The sequence below is a fragment of the Vigna unguiculata genome, chromosome 5 (assembly GCF_004118075.2).
Source record: "Vigna unguiculata cultivar IT97K-499-35 chromosome 5, ASM411807v1, whole genome shotgun sequence".
Taxonomy (NCBI): domain Eukaryota; kingdom Viridiplantae; phylum Streptophyta; class Magnoliopsida; order Fabales; family Fabaceae; genus Vigna; species Vigna unguiculata.
In genome coordinates this window covers 41,520,645-41,540,393 of record NC_040283.1, presented here as the reverse complement: position 1 = coordinate 41,540,393, position 19,749 = coordinate 41,520,645, and the positions used below count along the sequence as shown (strand labels likewise).

At 31.4% G+C, this 19,749-nt stretch overlaps 1 protein-coding gene across 1 annotated transcript; it reads right to left on the bottom strand.

Moving 5' to 3' along the window:
* Positions 1–10,075: 10,075 nt before the first annotated feature.
* Positions 10,076–14,109, bottom strand: LOC114184220 (indole-3-acetic acid-amido synthetase GH3.6-like). Its single transcript, XM_028071500.1, has 3 exons — positions 13,675–14,109; positions 10,957–11,867; positions 10,076–10,859 (listed from the first exon to the last, which is right to left on the bottom strand). Exons 1-3 carry the CDS (start codon positions 14,067–14,069, stop codon positions 10,273–10,275), a joined length of 1,893 nt encoding a protein of 630 aa, XP_027927301.1. The 5' UTR covers positions 14,070–14,109; the 3' UTR covers positions 10,076–10,272.
* Between the last annotated feature and the right edge of the window lie 5,640 nt (positions 14,110–19,749).

Here is a 19,749-nt window from a genome sequence, read left to right as displayed (position 1 = left end):
AATAACGATCTTATCCAATTATGTAGCTGCTTCTATTTTTATAAAAATCGAGGGAGAAACGGATTTGCAGCGTCCTTTTTTATATGAAATTTTTAAATTTATATTATTTTGTCAGACAATTATTGGCATTCTTAATTAGCATGAGAGTTTGAATATGATTTTGTTAATGGATGGAATAATTTGATAATGGTTTTGGATAGGGCCGGCTTCTTTTGGGCCTTGAAACGACATGATTTTATGTGACTTGTTGGTCAGTATCTTTTATACTCATAAAAAGAGGTTATATATAGTATTTAAGTTCTTGCATATATAAATACATAACTTTGTACTCTAGTATATTCTTTTGCTTGTGATTTATGTATCAAATGCATTCGTCATGAACTGACATATAATTATAAATTTTGGAACAATATATTTCTAGCAATATTTTTTTATAATCTGTGCAAACCTTCATTCCAATATTTTTAGTGTAAAACTTTAAGTCTAACATCCACAAAATTGCAACTTCAAATACGAAAATAAAAAATTCATCTCCAACTTTCAGATTGAGTCCCACACGTATTTCGAATTAAAAAAAATCCAATGTTTGGGAGTCCCAGATCCACTAAATATTGGGACCGTGCCTCGTACATGTTAATGTCTCGTGCATCCTCAAATTCTCTCGACACAGGGTTTTTTTTAAGCATAATGATGTTTGGGCTATTAAATTTTAATAATTTTATATTATAATATAAGATGTTACTTTTTAAGTGATTTTAAAATATTAAAAATGAAAAAATGAAAAATCACTTAGAAAATTATATCTTATGTTGTAAAAGAAAGTTGTTAAAATTTAATAGTCAAAAAATTATTTTTCTTTTTTGAATTCAATAAAAAAATATGTTAGAATTTAGATAACGTTCAAAGTTTTAAAAAATAGAAGTGTATTGATAATAAATTTAAATATTTTTAATTCATATCATCAGAATATTGGTTAATATTTATGTTTAGTTTTTAAATTAAGGAAACACAAATTTACATTTTTTTTTATTGAAAACATGTTATGCTGCTATAAACAACGCTATATGAATTTTATTTACAATTTTTATTAAGTGAGGTGCTTTTTATGAGCCTCGTTAAGTCTACGTTTTGTGGTTGTTATTTACTTTAATACATTATCCGTAACTATGATTCATAGAGAACATAGTTGATACATTTGAAATAAATTAGATTGAGGTAAACTTTAGAGATAATGGCAAGTTCTTGAATGAAAAATGTAAATGTGGTGAAAAATGGGTGGGCATATATGCAAGTAGAGAATGTATTAGAATGATAGTATATACGTGATGAATAATATATGGTGTAAAATATTTTTTTGTGCAATATGTTAGCATATATGTCAAAGTTTCACAGAATGTGATGTTTAAGATGTCCTTATTTAGAATTTTTTTGTGTGTAATATAGGTTTGAATGGAAGGACAAATAATGATAAACCGCGGGAACAGACATGAGCTGGGAGAAACAGTGAAATGAGAAAGAAGTTATTGTACTTGTTGGTGTGATGATCACAAATCCAAAACTATAGGGTCCTCCAATACTTAATTGGTTATGTCCCAAACCTAGAATTCGATGACGAAAGTGATAGCAAATGCCTTCCAATTTCCAGCTACTATGTGCCAACTGTCTTCTTCCTTCTTCCATCTATTCTTAAAACTAAATTTTACATTTAGGATTGCCAATAAATAATCAACTAACTTTAAAACCTAATTTAATTTCAGAAATGAGCTTTAAGTCTGATTTAATATCATAAAATTAATGTGTAAGATGAGATTTGTATTTCACTTATATATTATAAACTTGGCTTCTCTTTAATCAATGTGAGACTTAAAAAAAAAAAAGTCATATGATCATAAAAATACTATAGTTTGATAAAATTTCTTAGACAAATTTTAACAGAGTTGTATTTTTTAGGCCATTCTAAACTTTTCTCTTCTCCTTTCGAGCTACAGCCAACTTTTTCTTTCGTCTAATGACTAATGAGGTATTACCATGTCTAACATTTTCACAGTTTGTAAGAAAATAATTTTCCAAAGAAGTAAGGAAATGAAAAGTCTCGTTTTCAAGACAAGTGCATCTATGCTTCCAATGGCTTGTTATGATGGACCAGCTCTTCCTTTTGATGATAGCATATTTATTATCCATGGGACCCATTACATTTGTGGAGAAGATTCTGTCCACAACTTCTCCACAAAGATCTTCACCCTTCATTTTTCTCTCTATAAAGTCCCCTTCACCCCGTGTGTACTCAATCAGATTCTCCCTCAAAGTTGCCTCTTTTCTCTTCTCCGAATCTCACCGTGTTCAGCCACCACAAGTTCTTAATTCATTAAACTTGACGTTGCTCAAAATGAACAAGGTTGGTTTGGTTTTTCTCCTCGTAACTAAAATCATTGTGCTTCATGCCGTGTCATTAGACTCTGAGGCTCCAATGCCAGGACTTAGCCCTTTGGAAGTAAAAATTCAGCTGAGTGATGAAAAGAGTGGCGAAATTGTGGATCAGCCTCTTGCTGAGTCTGGAGGATCATCATCACAGAAAGAGAGAGACTCTAAAGCAGAAGAAGCTGAGGCTCCTGGTATCAGAAGGCTAGGAAAACATCATTCGACAGACAAGTCAGTGGCTGGTGGGGGTGTGATCTTAGGTGGCCTTGTTACAGTCACTTTTGCTGCTGTCTTTTGCTACATTCGGGTTACAAGGAAAAGTGTTGGTGAACAGTGATCACTAATCCAAGCTTTAGTTTAATTTTTGTGTTTTTTGGTTTTTCCATTATAGGATTAGTCTAGGGATAGGAAATAAACGGACAGTGAAACAAAGACATTGGTTTAAATTTTATCCACAGATGTGTGATATTCTGCACATTATAATGTGTAGTGAATATTGTTCGCATTATAATGGGTTGTGAATACGAGATTCTGTTTGAAAATATCATGTTCGTTTTCTTCAGATTTTTTATTTTTATTTTTATCAACAATAACAAATATATTAATAGGGGCAATAGGGTTTACCTCAACCCAAATACAAAAAAATAAAATAGGAAAAAAAAAAGAATAAATCTAAACCATACATCTTTCTCTCCCATAATTATTGTCCACCAAATTACAAAAAAAGAGTATAATAAGAAAGGAGACTATAGAACATGAACTTGATCTACCACTCTTAATGTCAATATGGATCCTGCATAGAATCATAAATACAACACCACACACCAGTATAGATTCCAATACTAGAAAAAAACAAGTCATGTCAATATATTATTCTTACTATCCTGATAGGTTCTTACCATGCAAAAACCAAACAAGACTTAAGCAACACAACACCAGATAGAATTTCATTCTGAACCTATTGTAAACAAAGAACATTACCTTCACGTCCCTACCCTATCAGATAATATAACAGTCTACTAATACAGGGATAAGAAATGAGTCCACCACCAATCTAAACAAAAGAGCCTAATATCTGCTAAAGACACAAAGATTGTAAACACATGATTGGGCACAAACACCAATCAGAGTATGAAAATAATACTTTAGGATTTTTGTACACTATCCAAGATCATAATTTAAGTTAGGCTAAAGTGAACACTTCATCAATATCAACCCTTGCATTTCTAAAAATGATATTGTTTCTTTGATTCCAAATGCACCATATAATGGCCACCCACATACACCGTAACAGTTTATTGCGATTTTTATTTATACCTTGGAGTTCCAAATAAATGAAGTGTGAAGCTGCTATATTATAATGTATAGATGACAATCCCACCTATAAGTCACACATCTTCTAAACATGTGCAATCACCTTTCACTCAAAGAACAAATGGCTAACAATTCTACATTAATTCCACACATCACATAGGTTTGTTACTTAAAAGTACACCCCTTCTTTATAAATTGTCATATGTTCTTCGGAAACAAGAACAAAACTTTCTTTTATACGAGAAGAGCATAAGGTGGCTAAACCTTAAAACTTAATATTTGTGATTTTCTTTTTCTTTTCGACTCTTACTTAATACTTAGCAAAACGTTGAGTTTGTGTCAGTATATTAAATATGATTAAATTAATCATCTTTTTCATATATTAATGTTAATATACAATGTATAAAGTTGAAGGGGTTCCCATAAAATAGTGTAGAATGTTAAGTAGTAGAAGGAAAAAATAGGTTTACACTAACCCACTAAAATTACACCCACCTAATATATAGTAATATTTTTAATTTAAAAATAAAATACATCGATTGACATATTAATATTCTAGAGTTGGGGTTGTTTTTAATTTTAAAAGCGTGAGAGTATCAGGGCTCTAAAAAGTATATATATAATTCGGCTAAATATAAATAGGACTGTAAAGCTGTTATTTTGTCTTTTAGTTTTTTTTTTTCCGGAAGGAGAGGAAAAGTATAAACGTATTACATCTCTTCCACTCGTAGGGGTGAGAGGAAGAAACTAAATAAGTGAAACCAAGTTTAGGAGATAGAAGAAAAACATATAAAATGAAGATATTTTGTGGAAGAAATCTGCCTGAAATTTTTAAAAAATATTATAGATATAAAGTTATTTTGATAGAAATGTTTTCTATTTTCTAATTTTTATTTTAAATTATAGAAGTGCTATCTTATTTTTAATCATCTGTTTCAAAAACAAGTATGAGAAAGAAATATGAAGAAAAAAAAACTTTTAATAATTTTTTATATAAATATAAAATGTAAAAGACAGTGGAATATTTTTCTTAACCCAAAATAAATTAATACATTCATGTTGGTTCGTACTATAATCCAGCCCATCATGCAAGCAATATATATATATATATATATATATATATATATATATATATATATATATAACACAAATGGATATAAAATGGGCTATACGAGTATGAAATGTTTTCCGTGTTAGTACTATAATTAGTTATACGCGTTCTATACCATACAGAAATTTTAAACACGATGAAGTAAATGATAGCTGGCGCATAAAGGACGAAAATTATTGGTTTGGTAAACAAACCTCAATAATCACTTTTGAAGAATATATTGAACTGTATCAGCAGCGGGTGTTTGTGTCACTTCATGCCTACTACAGTTGGCTATGCTTGTATACGAAGGTTGAGTTAGTTAACTTTCAAAAGATGCAAAAGCATCATCGTTTGGAAGAAGAATTGTTAGTATTTTAAGGTTATTAAAGGGATAGTTGAAGGGATAGAGAAAATGTGTGGATAGTAGAGTGTGAAAGTAGTAGTTGGAGAAGTGTATTTTGTAGTTGAGAGTAGTTGTATTGGATATTGTGTTAGTTGTTCTTCATTGTTACAAATGGTAGGATACATGGGTATTTATAGACCCATAAATTTTTCTAGAAACTTCTAGCTAGAACTAATGCAAATACTTCTAGAGTTTTCTACATAGTTGAATGTTCTTGATTTTTCTTTCTATCCTAGGCTTTTCTCCAATACTCTAGAAGTTTATTTACATTTCAACAACTCTATCTTATATTTTTCTAGATTCTTCTAGAATTTGCATTATACTTTAATACTCCTCCTTGATGCAAATTCGGTAACTCCAAGCATAGTGCGTAGTAGTTCAAATCTTGGTCTTGGTAAAGCCTTTGTGAAGATATCTGCAATTTGATCTTCTGTCGGGCAGTATTCAAGTCGTATCTTCATATTTGTTTCTGCTTCTCTGATGAAGTGGTATTTAATTGCTATATGTTTTGTTCTGCCGTGATGCACATGATTCTTTGTCATTGCAATGGTTGATTTATTGTCACAATTAATTGTAGTAGGACCACTTTGTTTTTCTCCCATATCTTTGAGTATTCTTCGAAGCCATATAGCTTGACTCGTTGCTTTAGCGGCTGCCACATATTCTGTTGCAGCGGTTGATTGAGCAACTGTGGCTTGCTTCTTTGACGCCTAAGAGAATATTCCTGATCCAAGTGAGAAAGCATAGCCTGACGTGCTCTTCATGTCGTCCACTGACCCTGCCCAATCACTATCAATATAACCAAGCAATGTTGGATTGCCTGTGGATTTGTACCATATACCGTGCTCTTTGGTTCCTTGTAGATATCTTAAAATTCTTTTGCCTACGCCAAGATGTATTTGGCTTGGATTTTGCATGAATCTTGATAAGAGACTTGTAGCGAACATGATATCTGGTCGTGTAGCCATCAGATAAAGTAGACTTCCAACTAGACTCATGTATTGAGATGCATCGGCTTCTGGTGCTCTATCCACCTTTTGTAGTTTCTCATTCATCACTAGTGGTGTGCTTACAGGTTTGCACCCATACATCTTAAATTTTTTCAGCAAATCTTCTGTATATTTCTTTTGTGAGATAAATATTCCATCATCTCTTTGACTTACCTCTATGCCGAGGAAATAACTCATCAAGCCAATATCAGTCATCTCAAAGGTCTTCATCATATCTTCTTTAAACTCCATCAACATCTTTGTGTTGGTTCCAGTATAAATAAGATCATCTACATATAAAGAGAGTAAAAGAGTATGCTGACCTTGTGTCTTGATGTATAGTGTAGGCTCATTCTTGCTCCTCCTAAATTCTTGATTGGTGAAATATTGATCGATTCTGCTGTACCATGCACGAGGAGCTTGTTTCAAGCCATATAAAGCTTTCTTCAATCTCAACACTTTGGCTTCTTGGCCTTTAACCACAAATCCTGGTGGTTGCTCTATATAGATCTCTTCTTCAAGAACACCATTGAGGAATGCAGACTTGACGTCTAATTGGTAGATGCTCCATCCTTTTTGTGCTGCAAGGGCTATTAGAGTTCTTATTGTGTCTAGTCGAGCAACTGGAGCAAATGTCTCATTGTAGTCTACTCCAGGTTGTTGTGAATAACCCTTAGCTACCAACCTTGCCTTGTGTTTGTGTATGGTACCATTAGGGTTTAACTTTGTCTTGAAGACCCACTTAACTCTGATGATATCTTTATCTTTTGGACAGTCTGCTAGCTCCCAAGTGTTATTTTTCTCTATTGTCTTTATCTCTTCTTTCATTGCCTTGACCCATTCTTCTTGTTTTGCGGCCTCTTCAAAGGTTCTAGGCTCTAGTATGGCCAAGTTGCAAGATTCATAGATGTCTGTTAGAGATTTGATTCGTCTCGGAGTGGATTCAGGCGATGATTCTTCTTGATCTTGAATTGATGTTGGAGTTGCAGGAGATTCTGGAGTTATAATGGTATCTTGATTGTTATCTTCTTGGCTTGTAGTTGGTTGATTGTTGGGCATGTATATTGTCTTCCTCTCAATTTGTTCCTTTTCCCAGTTCCAAGTAGCACTTTCATCTACTTCAATGTCTCTGCTAATAGTTAGCTTCTTTGTTTGAAGATTATAGACTCTGTAGCCTTTGGATTGTGTACTATAACCCAAGAAGATGCCTCGTATGGTCTTGTCTTCTAGTTTGTGTCTCTTTTGGTCTGGAACATGAATATAGCAAACAGATCCAAATACTCTTAGATGTTTAGCTGATGGTTTCTTACCGCTCCAGGCTTCGATTGGAGTTTTGTCTTGGACTGCTTTAGTAGGACATCTATTGAGTAGGTAGACAGCAGTGTAGACTGCTTCTGCCCAGAATGTATTTGGTAGTCCTTTCTCTTTCAGCATTGATCTCACCATCTCCATGACTGTGTGATTCTTTCTCTCTGAAACACCATTTTGTTGTGGAGTATATGCGACTGTAAGTTGTCGTTCTATGCCTTCATCTTCGCAGAATTTGTCAAACTCACGAGATGTGTACTCTTTTCCACGACCACTTCTAAGTACTTTTATCTGTTTTCCACTTTGTTTCTCGACAAGAGCCTTGAATTTCTTGAATATTCTGAAGACTTTTGACTTTGCCTTTAAGAAATAGACCCATGTCATTCTAGAGAAGTCATCAATGAAGAGGATGAAGTACCTGTTGTTGTGATGTGAAGGCGTCCTCATCGGTCCACAAACATCGGTGTGGATTAATTCTAGTAAGTCTTTTGCTCTCCATGCTTTGTCTGTTGAGAATGGCAATCGGTGTTGCTTGCCGAGAAGTCATCCTTCGCATGATTCATTGTTCTCCTTCAAGTAAGGAAGATCTCTCATCATGTTTTTCTGATATAGAAGCTTTAAGGCATGTGTGTTGAAGTGGCCAAATCTCCTATGCCAAACCCATGAGTCATCAACTTCCGCCTTCATGGCAATATTAGTTCCAGGTTTGAAGCTTATGGGAAAGCTTATATTTCTCTTCTCCATTTTTACTTCACCAATTTCTAACCTTCTATTGTCGTAAATTTTGCATGTATCTTTCTCAAAGTGAAGAGAATACCCATTCTCCATCATTTGGCCAATACTTAAAAGATTTTCTTTAAGATTGGGAACTAATAAAACATCCTTGATAAATTTCGTACATTTCTTTGTCTCCACCATGACAGTTCCTTTGCCTTGAGACTCCATTGTGGCGCCATTTCCAAGACGAACTTTGACATTGACAGATTTATCAATGTCTTTGAAGATACTTTGATCTTTGACCATGTGATTGCTGCATCCACTGTCCAAGTACCAGTTTCCTTCTCCACTATGAGATTCTTGATTGGCATAGAATAAACGTTGCTCCTGATTATGTTCTTCAGCAAAATTTGCTTGATGCTTATTTTTATTACGACAATATTTCTCCACATGTCGAGGCTTCTTGCAATAATGACATATTGGCTTTCCACGATGCCAACAGTCTTTTTCTGCATGACTTGACTTATTGCAAATGCCACACAGAGGATATTTATCTTTCTTGCTTTTAGAGAAATTTCTAGAATCTTTGCTTCTAGAATATTCTTCAATATTTTTCTTTTCTTCTTCTTCTCTCCTTTTGGGTTGTAATTTGAGCTTTGATTGGAAGGCATTTTCGACTGAATTTGTATCAGCACGATTATTTAATCTTGCTTCGTGCGCTCCAAGGAGACCAACTAGTATACTTATCGATAGAGAAGATGGATCCGAGGAAGTTTCTATGGAAGCTACTATGGAATCATATTTTTCTGTGAGAGTGATAAAATTTTTTTCTACCACTCTTTTTTCCTTAATTTTTTTTCCATATAACTTCATTTTATTCACTATTTCTTTTATTCTTCCATAGTATTCTTCAATGGTCTCAGATTCCTTCATTCTGATGGTCTCAAATTCTCTTCTTAGATAATGTAGTTTAACGGAGCGTACCTGTTCATTGCCTTCAAATTCTTCTTCCAAAATATCCCATGCCCTTTTTGCAGTTTCTGCATCCATGATCCTCCTGGCAATAGTTTCTCCAACAGCTTGTTGAAGAACAAACAATGCTTGGGCATCCTTTTGTTCAGAATCTTCTAGCTTTTTTTGTTCCTCCTCAGATAGAGTCTCAATATTATCTGGTTTTGTATAACCAGATTGAACAATATCCAACAATTTTTGTGAGATAAAATATGTCTTTAGTTTGAGTTTCCAGAGGTCAAAATTTTCACCGATAAAAACTGGTAGGAGGACTGAAGAAAAGTGAACAATGTTAGAAGCCATAGGTTAAGAGAAAAAACTCTCTTCTTTTGGAAGTATAGAAGGAAGGTTTTGGAAGTAATAGAGTAATTTTTTTACGCCCAATAAATGATCGAACGTAGCTCTGGTACCACTGTTAGTATTTTAAGGTTGTTAAAGGGATAGTTGAAGGGATAGAGAAAATGTGTGGATAGTAGAGTGTGAAAGTAGTAGTTGGAGAAGTGTATTTGTTAGTTGTTCTTCATTGTTACAAATGGTAGGATACATGGGTATTTATATACCCATAGATTTTTTTAGAAACTTCTAGCTAGAACTAATGCAAATACTTCTAGAATTTTTTACATAGTTGAATGTTCTTGATTTTTCTTTCTATCCTAGGCTTTTCTCCAATGCTCTAGAAGTTTATTTACATTTCAACAACTCTATCTTATATTTTTCTAGATTCTTCTAGAATTTACATTATACTTTAATAAGAATAAAGAACATAAATGAATGAGAAGTTTTCAGAAATTAGTGAAAATGCATGATTTCTACCATTACTAGTTCACCAGAAGAAACTCTTCTAGATTAAATCCTACAAGTTAACTTAAATTATACCATGATAAAATATTTTATTCTGTTTATTACTAAGACTTGAAATACTACAGGAGAGTGACATGGGTTTAAGTTCTTCGCTAATCTCACAATGGAAACAAGAGAGTTTTTTTTTTTTTCTTTTTTCTTTTTCAGAACATGATGGACTAATTTTCAATGAACCAATTCTTGTGACCAGGGACCCAACTTGGGCATTTGGGACTGAAGTAATTGGAAACAACTTTGGAGTTAAGAAGGTCGATAATGGGCACGTAAGTGACGCAACGAGGTGTCTTGTATTGGTTTATGGAGGCACCTTGGCTAAGAGCAAAGTCCATGAGTTTGTCAAACGTGCCATTCTCAACCACCCTGATTTCCAAGGCTCCAATACACTCCGATACCCTGCCCTGCCGGTACACGCTGCTCAGAGATTCTTCAATTGCGAAGCAACAATCACAAAAAACAGAAGAAGGAATTGCTGGGGTTTCCCCATTTGTGTTGATTTCCCAGTAGACAACGTAGTGGCCTGGAATTGTTGACGTGTCCACGCAACTGGTGTATTCAGTGAGAGATGCACCAAATTGTGGAAGATGATCAGCACCAGTTTTGACAGCATTGTGGAGCTCAACTTCGTCGGTTTTATCAGAATCAATGCTGAGAACCACGTTCTTTCGACACACGAAGTTGAACTGAGGAGCCTTGTTCTTGAATCCAGCTACACGGAGGATGTCGCCAACCCGGTACCTATAAAGTCCTGCACCTCATGATTCATAATTAGTTGACTATTAATCACGAGTGTGAAGATTAAGGTAATCATTATGATCAGGAAATCGTTGAAGTTGTTTGATTACCTGCATAAGTGGTGACCACAAGCTCATACTCTTGATTCATCTTGACATCAACAAGATCTACCAAATGTTCATGGTCTAGGTTAGAAATGGAATCAGTATGTCCATTGATGTGATCCACGGGCAGGAATTCAAAGTAGGCCATGGTGGGAATGAGTGTGTAAGAGACCTCAGTTGGGTGACACAAGGGGTTCAAATTCAGGCCAAAGTAGCACTCAGAAGAAGCGTACATGGTGCACACAAGAGGAAGACCATTGCTATAATAATCCAATATGGGAATATACTGAGACATGGTTCCCGTGACAATAACATCAACATACTTGGTGTTAGGCCATATCCTGGTAATGATTCCCTTCCACGACCCCTTCAAACATTCGGCTTCAATGAAATCCGCAAGCGTGGGATTTGGTTTCAGCACTTTCATCACAGCTTCTCTCACAGATGGGTCAGTGATTTTGGTGTCTAGGGTGCCCGTTCTTATGTCATTGCAGAGACAACGGAAGTGCTTTTCGAGGAACTTAAGGGCACGGATAAAACCGGAGGCGAAGACTGCGCCAACGCGAAGAACTTCCTCGTTCTGGAAAAGGCCACAGAGCAACTGAGAGTACATGCTTTGGTAAGAGTGAGGGCAGAGAATGGTTTCGTTTGGGCTGGTGTAGTTTGCGTAGGGATCGGGTTTGCGGTGTATGAACTGTGAGCTATTGTAATAGCTGGTGAGAACTGGACGAGCAAGGAGTCCAGAGGGAGTCTTGGCTTCTGATTTTGTGAAGAGAAAGTACATGCCTTTTCCCTTCTCCAAACCAGGCACGAACTGATCCATCACCGGCATCAACAAGCTATAAAGCAATGATCTTCTCTCTTGTTCCTCTTCGATTGTAGGCATCAGCTTTCTCTCCCCACCAGACGTTCCAGAGCTTATTCATTCAATAAACATATCACAGATTAATTTCAGTTACCAATACATTCTTTATGCATTTCTGTCTAAATATTTTCGAATCAAACAGCACTGTTAGTTTTTCGACTATCTCATATACCTCAAAAAGAACACCCTGGTACTAATCCATGGCGTTAATTAATTTCCCATTATTAGTATGTAATGGGTTTACGAAAATTAAATTGCAAATATTAACCCTGCACCACTCTAGCTATACTGATATATATATATATATATATATATATATATATATATATATATATATATATATATATATATATATATATATATATATATATATATATGTATATATACAAACTTTAATAACTTTAGGTCAATCATAAAGTATTACTTTAGGATTTTTAAAATAATTGGTATAATAACAAACAAATTTATTATATACAATAATTTATAATTAAATGAGACAAAGTATAAATATATATATATATATATATATATATATATATATATATATATATATATATATATATATATATATTTCAAAAATCTAAGTTGCAAATGTTGATTTTAATATATGAAATAATTTTAAATAAAATTTATTTTTTATAGATACGTAGAGAAATTTATTTAAATAAAATGTTGTTCGTGAGGGTTTATTACATGATAAAAAATTACCATGACCTCAACTCTTAATCATGTAATTAGCTCTTGCTTCTAAATTGAAATTCTCGATTATCTGTCACCCAATTTTTTTTTTGTTTAGAAAAATAACTGAAATTGACAAATTTTAAAAAAGAAATTTATGAAATTAAAAAAGTCATGTAAATATAGTATGACTTCATTATAAAGAAATTATATCAAGGTGTGTCAAGATACAACTTTAATTCAAATTTTTTTAAAGTTGAAGTTATATTAAAATGACACAACTTCAGCTCATCCTAAAATAACTTCCCCCAAGACTAAATTAAAATTGCGTTGCTCTTTCATAATTTTAATTTAAAATATACTGAATTAAATTCATAACTCCGACTTAAAAAAACATCTACACTAAAGTAATACAACTCACTCACATCTATAAGTTTTTTCAAATTTATCCATTTCGATAATTTTTCAAAAATATTGCACCATAACTGTGCTTTTGCCTCCAAATAACGTTCGGGTAAAACTATGAAAAAAATTTGTCCAATCATTAAAAAAGTTAAAATAAATTAAAATTGAGGAATAAAGTATTAAATACAAGTGTGTGTAAAAATTTACCTATCAAAATAATACAAACTTATAAATATAGTTCACGCAAAGTGTAATAATTTATTCATATTCACTTTGACATGATGTGACAACTCATGCCATTAACAATATTTTTGGTAATATAAAATGTACGTGTAAGTAAAACAAATCATATACATGTTAATAATTTAACTTTTCTATTCCAGTAACTGATACCATTTTTTAAGCATAGAACATTTTTATGTAAAACTAGATAATTTTCATATATATATATATATATATATATATATGTATATATATATATATATATATATATATTAGGTTTTAGTATAGTTCTTTCTCTTTAATCTCTTGTCATGTCTCGTGTCAGATTTACACAAAATTCTTATCAAGTTGACCAAATTGCAGTGTGAAAAACTAAGGAAAGGGCAATTTGGTCTGACAGAAATAACATAAGGATCATTGTAGAAGTTTTAAACTTGAGAGATCAAACTGAAACTTAAAATGTAGATAACAGATCAAAGTTTTACTTTAGCCTTAATTTAGAATAAGTAATATATACCAGAAGAAATAAGCGAAAGTGAAATGTGTAGAGGTACCTAGTGAGAAATTCTGAGATGGGTTTGGAACATAAAATTGGGGAGGTGTCACCGTTGGCTATGCGATCAATATGAGGCTTTAAATCCTCGTAAGTGACGACTGGGACGAGCTTTTTGAAAGTGATTCTGTCAGTGCGAGCGTCTAGGCCATGGCGTCGGAGGTACTCAGTTTCTGCACTACAAGAAAGGATCTGTGCAAGCACCTTTTCTTGAATTTCATCAGCGTTTCTGGTGACCTCTTCAATGTATTCCAGGGCCCTCTTATTCTCCATGATGATGCTACTGTTACTGCCACCATCGTCAAGCTCCTTTGGCTCGTTGCAGAAGTGCTTCGGAGCCTCAGGCATGGCTGCAGAATCAATAGCTATCGAGTTTCGGAGTGTGGCACCAAACATGCACACTTAAGGAGAAACAAGAGTTTGGGTTTAGTTTGGAAGAGAGGAGTTTGGGTTGGAAAACTAAACAAAGTGAGAGTGCATTATATAAAGGCAAACTGGGAACCCTCTCCAGAGTCTCGTCCAAACAAATAGGACAAAGGGGTATAACTGTAAACTTCAAAAAAAATGTGACTTTAATTAATTTCCAAGTAATGTTTTTGAAACTTTGGAAGAAGACCAAGTCTATCATGCAGGGGTTTAAAATATGGCTTTACAAGAACTTTGCTTCGGCAACCGGGAAAGGATGGGAAAGGATACGATTTCTGTGTGGATAAATTATTATTATATATATATATGCTTCCGACTATTATCATTTTAACTATTTTCAATATAACATGTATATTTAGATGTTATTTTCTATAAAAAAAGAAGAAGTTAAAAACATGTATTAATTGTCATCACATAGAAATTGATTGAAAGATGGTGTGAAACTGTTTGATAACAAGGAAGTTTGAAAAAAAGGAAGCAGAAAGAGTATATAGGGTACAATTACCGCGGCTGTTGTTAAGAAAACCAGCAACAACGTTGGCTGCGCGGTAAGTTGATTACGGCTATAGTTGCATAGAAACAGGTCATTACATATTTTGGTGTTATTATATTTTTTGCCAAATGTTGTCTGCTTGAGTATACTAATAATTAATGAGTGTATTAAATGTTCTTTGACTACTACTCTTATCAGCAGGATCCATATTTTTAGCTCTGCTACTGTATATAAAACAGTTTTGTTAGTTATGACTGAAACTGATGTACACAGATTAGACTATTTTTTATATTTTCTTTTCAAGAAATATTTTTCTAATGACTTTACTTTTCTCTAGAAATTGTTGTTTCTTGTGAACTTATATATATATATATATTACTGCATGCAATCTACTTGGCTGGTTAATTAGGTATAAAAAGCGAAGTACTATATTACAAAGCTGCACGTAATTCTTGGGAAAATGAATGTTAAAGACAGATAATGAATTTCATTTGAACTGACACGTAAAATGTTTAAAGAATTAAAAAAGATGTTTAATTTTAAAGAAAATTATAAACAGTGGTATACAATGTGTTGTCTTGTTAAGTTGTAAATGCTCAACTTTTCCTTTGGACTTTTAGGGCAGGGGGTGGCATAAAGGGTTTGGTTATTCGGTTAGCATCAATCCAAATATACAATATAACTGCCTAACTATCCAACACTTGATAAAATGAATGAGATGGATGCTATATTTTTCCAAATGAGGATAGTGATAGATGATGGAAATAAGAACCTTAAAGTGTTGAGTAAATTGTTCATTTTTTTTTCTCCCTCTTTCAGGACCCATCTCACTGATTCACTGATTCTGTACACTATCTCCACTTCCACCGATTAATGCGCGACTTTCTGGTTGAATTTTAAAGTCTCTACACAAACACTGAAACTGTGTTATCACATTCAATATTCACTTTAATTATTTAAATATATTTATCAAAAACTCTTTTAACCGATTAAGTGTGGAAGATTTCATTCGCTACAGTAATTTGAATTTTGGTGGCCATACCAAAGAGAGAAATAGTCTTACTAACAAACAAAACTATCTTAAAACTTTTTGTTAGAAAAATATAAGTAAAGAAGATTCATTAAATTGAAGATAATCTTGATACCTTGTAACTTGAAATTAGGTTCATATATAGTATTGTTATCTCCTCAAATAAATCTTTGTTAGAAGACTCGTCTCTGATCACAATTAAAAATAAAAATAAGGTACTAATATAAAAATAAGAATTATAAAAGTTAAAAAGATGTAAACTATGGGCGAGATTTAAGTATATTACCGTAAATCAAATGAAAGAATTTTCAACATTATGTCACTCAGAACTATCTAATAAGGTGACAATTTTATAACCATAAAAAACAAGAACAAGTTGATTTATAATAATAGTTGATTTGTATGCTTCTTCAGTTAATTTATAATAGTTGTTTAACTTTTTTATTCAAATTAATGAAATTATTTCATTTTTATATTTTTAGTACAATTTTAAATGTGTTGTTTGTTATGTTCCTTTTCAATTTCCTTATTTTAATATATATTTTTCTGTTATTACAACTATATATCAAAACTTCTCCGTATACAAGAACCCTTATCACTTTGAGTGATTAAATAATAATAATAATAATAATTATTATTATTATTTTCACGATATATCCTTAAAAATATTCTTTAACAATGTAATGACAAATAAACCAATTCATGAGCCACATAAATTCAGAAGTAGTCTCACACACACACAAAAAAAGACATATTTTATCTAGACAGATCTAATTAAGGGCTGCAAGTCAGGTTCAATAATATTCCTTTACTTTTTTATTTAAAAATTCTTAATCCTTATTTTCTAATCAAAATCTCGACTAATTAAAAGATTATATTTCATTAAATCTTTTAAATTTTGAGAAATTGATCTCAAGTCTTATCAAATTGTATTCGATGTTTAGAATATTCAACCATTCAATTAATATACTACCTTTTACATTAGGATACACCTTTGGTTCACAATGATTTGACTTAAAAGCCAGGATTGATTACATTTTTAAAGTCTAAAATACTATTACTACTCGTTTATTATTTATACTTATTCTTTATCTGATGTTTATTTAATTTGTGTATGTTGAAAGTCTCATATCGATTAGAGATAAAACAATTTCATAATATATAAGTGGGGTGCAAACCTTATTTTACAAGCCGATTTATAGGTTTGAGTTAGGCTTAAATCCTTTTTTTTAACTTATAGAGTACTTAGAATATATATATGGTTATAAACTTCACCTTTCAAGCCGGTTTTTCCAAGTAGTTATGGAAAAGTTTAGGCACAAACTTTCTTAATAATTAGAAACACAATTTTGGAGCACTCAAACACTACATTTACGTAAATCTATAGTGGACAGTCTTTATTTTTCTTTTACTTTTCTGTTTTTAGCGTATTAGTTGTTGAATCATATCAGGAACTTGTGTCTCTTCTCTTTTTGTCTCTTTATCAGTGTTTACAATATTTTTCTTGTTTATAAGTTTTGCACGTCTTTTAAACGATTGTTTCTTTGGAAACACGAATACGATTGACTCAACTAGCTGAGAGAAACATACCAGGAAGTTCCTCTTCATACAACAATTTCATTGATTTTAGTAAAATTACATATAGGGATTTACAACAGCACATGAACACCAGGGAAGCACTAATATTTTATCAACTCCAAAGGTTTAAAGTCAAACAAAGTTTTGTATTGTTTTTGGAGATTTATTGTGAGAGTGTGTAGAATATTAACAGAAACTCAAAAAACATACCATTCAGTTTCAGGAGAACAATTCTTGATCATGTGTTTCAATGCTTACTCAACAATTCCAATGCTGATGAAAAGTGCAGCTTCGAGGGTATTACCATTATTAATTCATGTGTTTTTCTTCCTGTGGAGTACTTTTTACACATATATCAGTATTTTCCCCAACATTTCTTTTTTAATTCGACTCTACTGCTACGTGGTGGAGCTACAGATCAAGGTCATCGATCTTCTTCCTTTCAACTGCGGAAATGGATTGTTGCTTTAGGGTTATCAACTTTTCAAATCAAATTTATTATAGTTTTCTTATTTTCTCTCCATAAATATCCAACAAAATTAAAAAAAAAAATACATGAAAAAAATTTAAAGTGCAGAATATGTTTTTCTATTTTTTTTCCTTTTTTATTTAGCTTTTTTCTTATTTCTCTCTATCAACTCATTCACATAAATTCATAACGTATAAATACTTTTTTTATTTTATTTTATAATGAAATTGTTAAATCAGAAAAATTAAAGTGCTTGTTCGAAAATGATAGAAGTTATTTAAAAGGACTTCAATTTGAAAGTAATATCGGTAAGTAATGCATGTAAATTTGACCAAATATATACAAAAAAAAAAAATCATAAATGTAAACCGGCTTGAAAAAAAGAGTAAATTCAGAATGTGAAACTACACAAGTATAACTTGCAGAATTTGTAAATAGTGACGAGGAAATTATAGAATAAGATGATTTTGAGCTGTAAATGAAAATAAATAGGTGATCTTATAAAAGAAAAGTAATTAAAATATTTCAACTAATTTAAAATTAAAGATTACAAATAACTCTGAGGGAAATTGCTGAAGAATTGAAGAAATTAGAGATATTAATTGTTTTTGGTTAACGTAATTAAACATACATTCAACTATGTTCTTGGTAACATAATTTGTTTAGTAGAGTCTCTTTAAGATGATTTAATAATAATCAATGTTAGAATTTAGATTCTCAATGTTATCAATTATATCTATGCATAGTTTCCATTACTTTAAAAAAATGAGAATGATAATAATTAATACATATTTGTATCATCATCTTTACACATAGAAAGCTGAAATAATTAATCATATTAATTAAAATAATATAAATATATATAACAAATTTTATAAAGATAAAAATATCCTTTTAAATTTTTAAGCAATAACTTTTTGACACAAAATAAGGATTTTAGAATTTTTAAAGTCTACTAAAAAGAAAAAAAAAATCCAGTGTTTCACTTAAAAGTTTAGTTAATTACATTTTTTGTGTTGCTATTTTTATATATTTATAATTAATAATTTCATATTTGTTTAATGAAAGAAAATTCAATAAAATCTCAAATTGATATTTTAATTGTTTTTTTTGTATATTTTTTAGATGTTTAACGCTATATTTTTGTTGATTTTGTTGTTAATTTAAGTTTTCGTACGTTTAATTATATTTAATTTTTAGCAACATTAAAGTGTAGTTATTTTATTATTTAATTTTTTTTTATTTTTATTGGTGATCATTAAATGAAATTCTAAACACACTTAAATGTATTTGGATATTTTTGTCTTTTAAATAAAATAAAATTACATTAATAGTTATTAAATCAGATTTTATTTAATATCATACTTAACCATGTACTTTTATAGGATTTAGTGCATATTAATTATCCTTAATCAGTGCCCTTAGGACACCGGTTAGCAAGACTCTTAAAAAATAAATCAACCCATCTCTTTCTTAAATTTGATCTTCAACAAATATTCATTTTAATGATTAACAAATAAAATTCAACACATTATAATCTCTTTAACACTAATAAAAATTCTCATATTATATGAGATTTTTCTTGTAAATTTGTTACAAAAATTTACTAGAAATGATATTTTTTCTGCCATTTTTTTAAAGAATCTTAATTGGCAGGTATTTCTTTTGTGGGTAATTATTTCTTACGAAATTACAAAAATTCACAAGTATTTCTTACAAAATTTATTGTGAAAAGTGTTTTATATAAAATATTTTGTAAAAAAATTGATAGCAATTTCTTGTAATTTTTTTTATAATAAAATTTGTAAATATTTTCTAGAAAATATTCTAAACAAAATTATCAAAAATATGAAAATTTTTAATAGTATAAAATGCAAGTTAAAAAACAATAACGGAACTCCATAAACAAATTATATATATAATTTCATGAAATAAAACGGATTATGTTTTGATTTGACTCCACCGAGTCGAAACAAATTGAATGTATATTTTTTGAGGGTTCCATATTAGAATATTAAGTTGAGGAAAGGATAAGCATACATAATAATATCGTAGTCTTACTAAAAACAGGAGCTGCTGA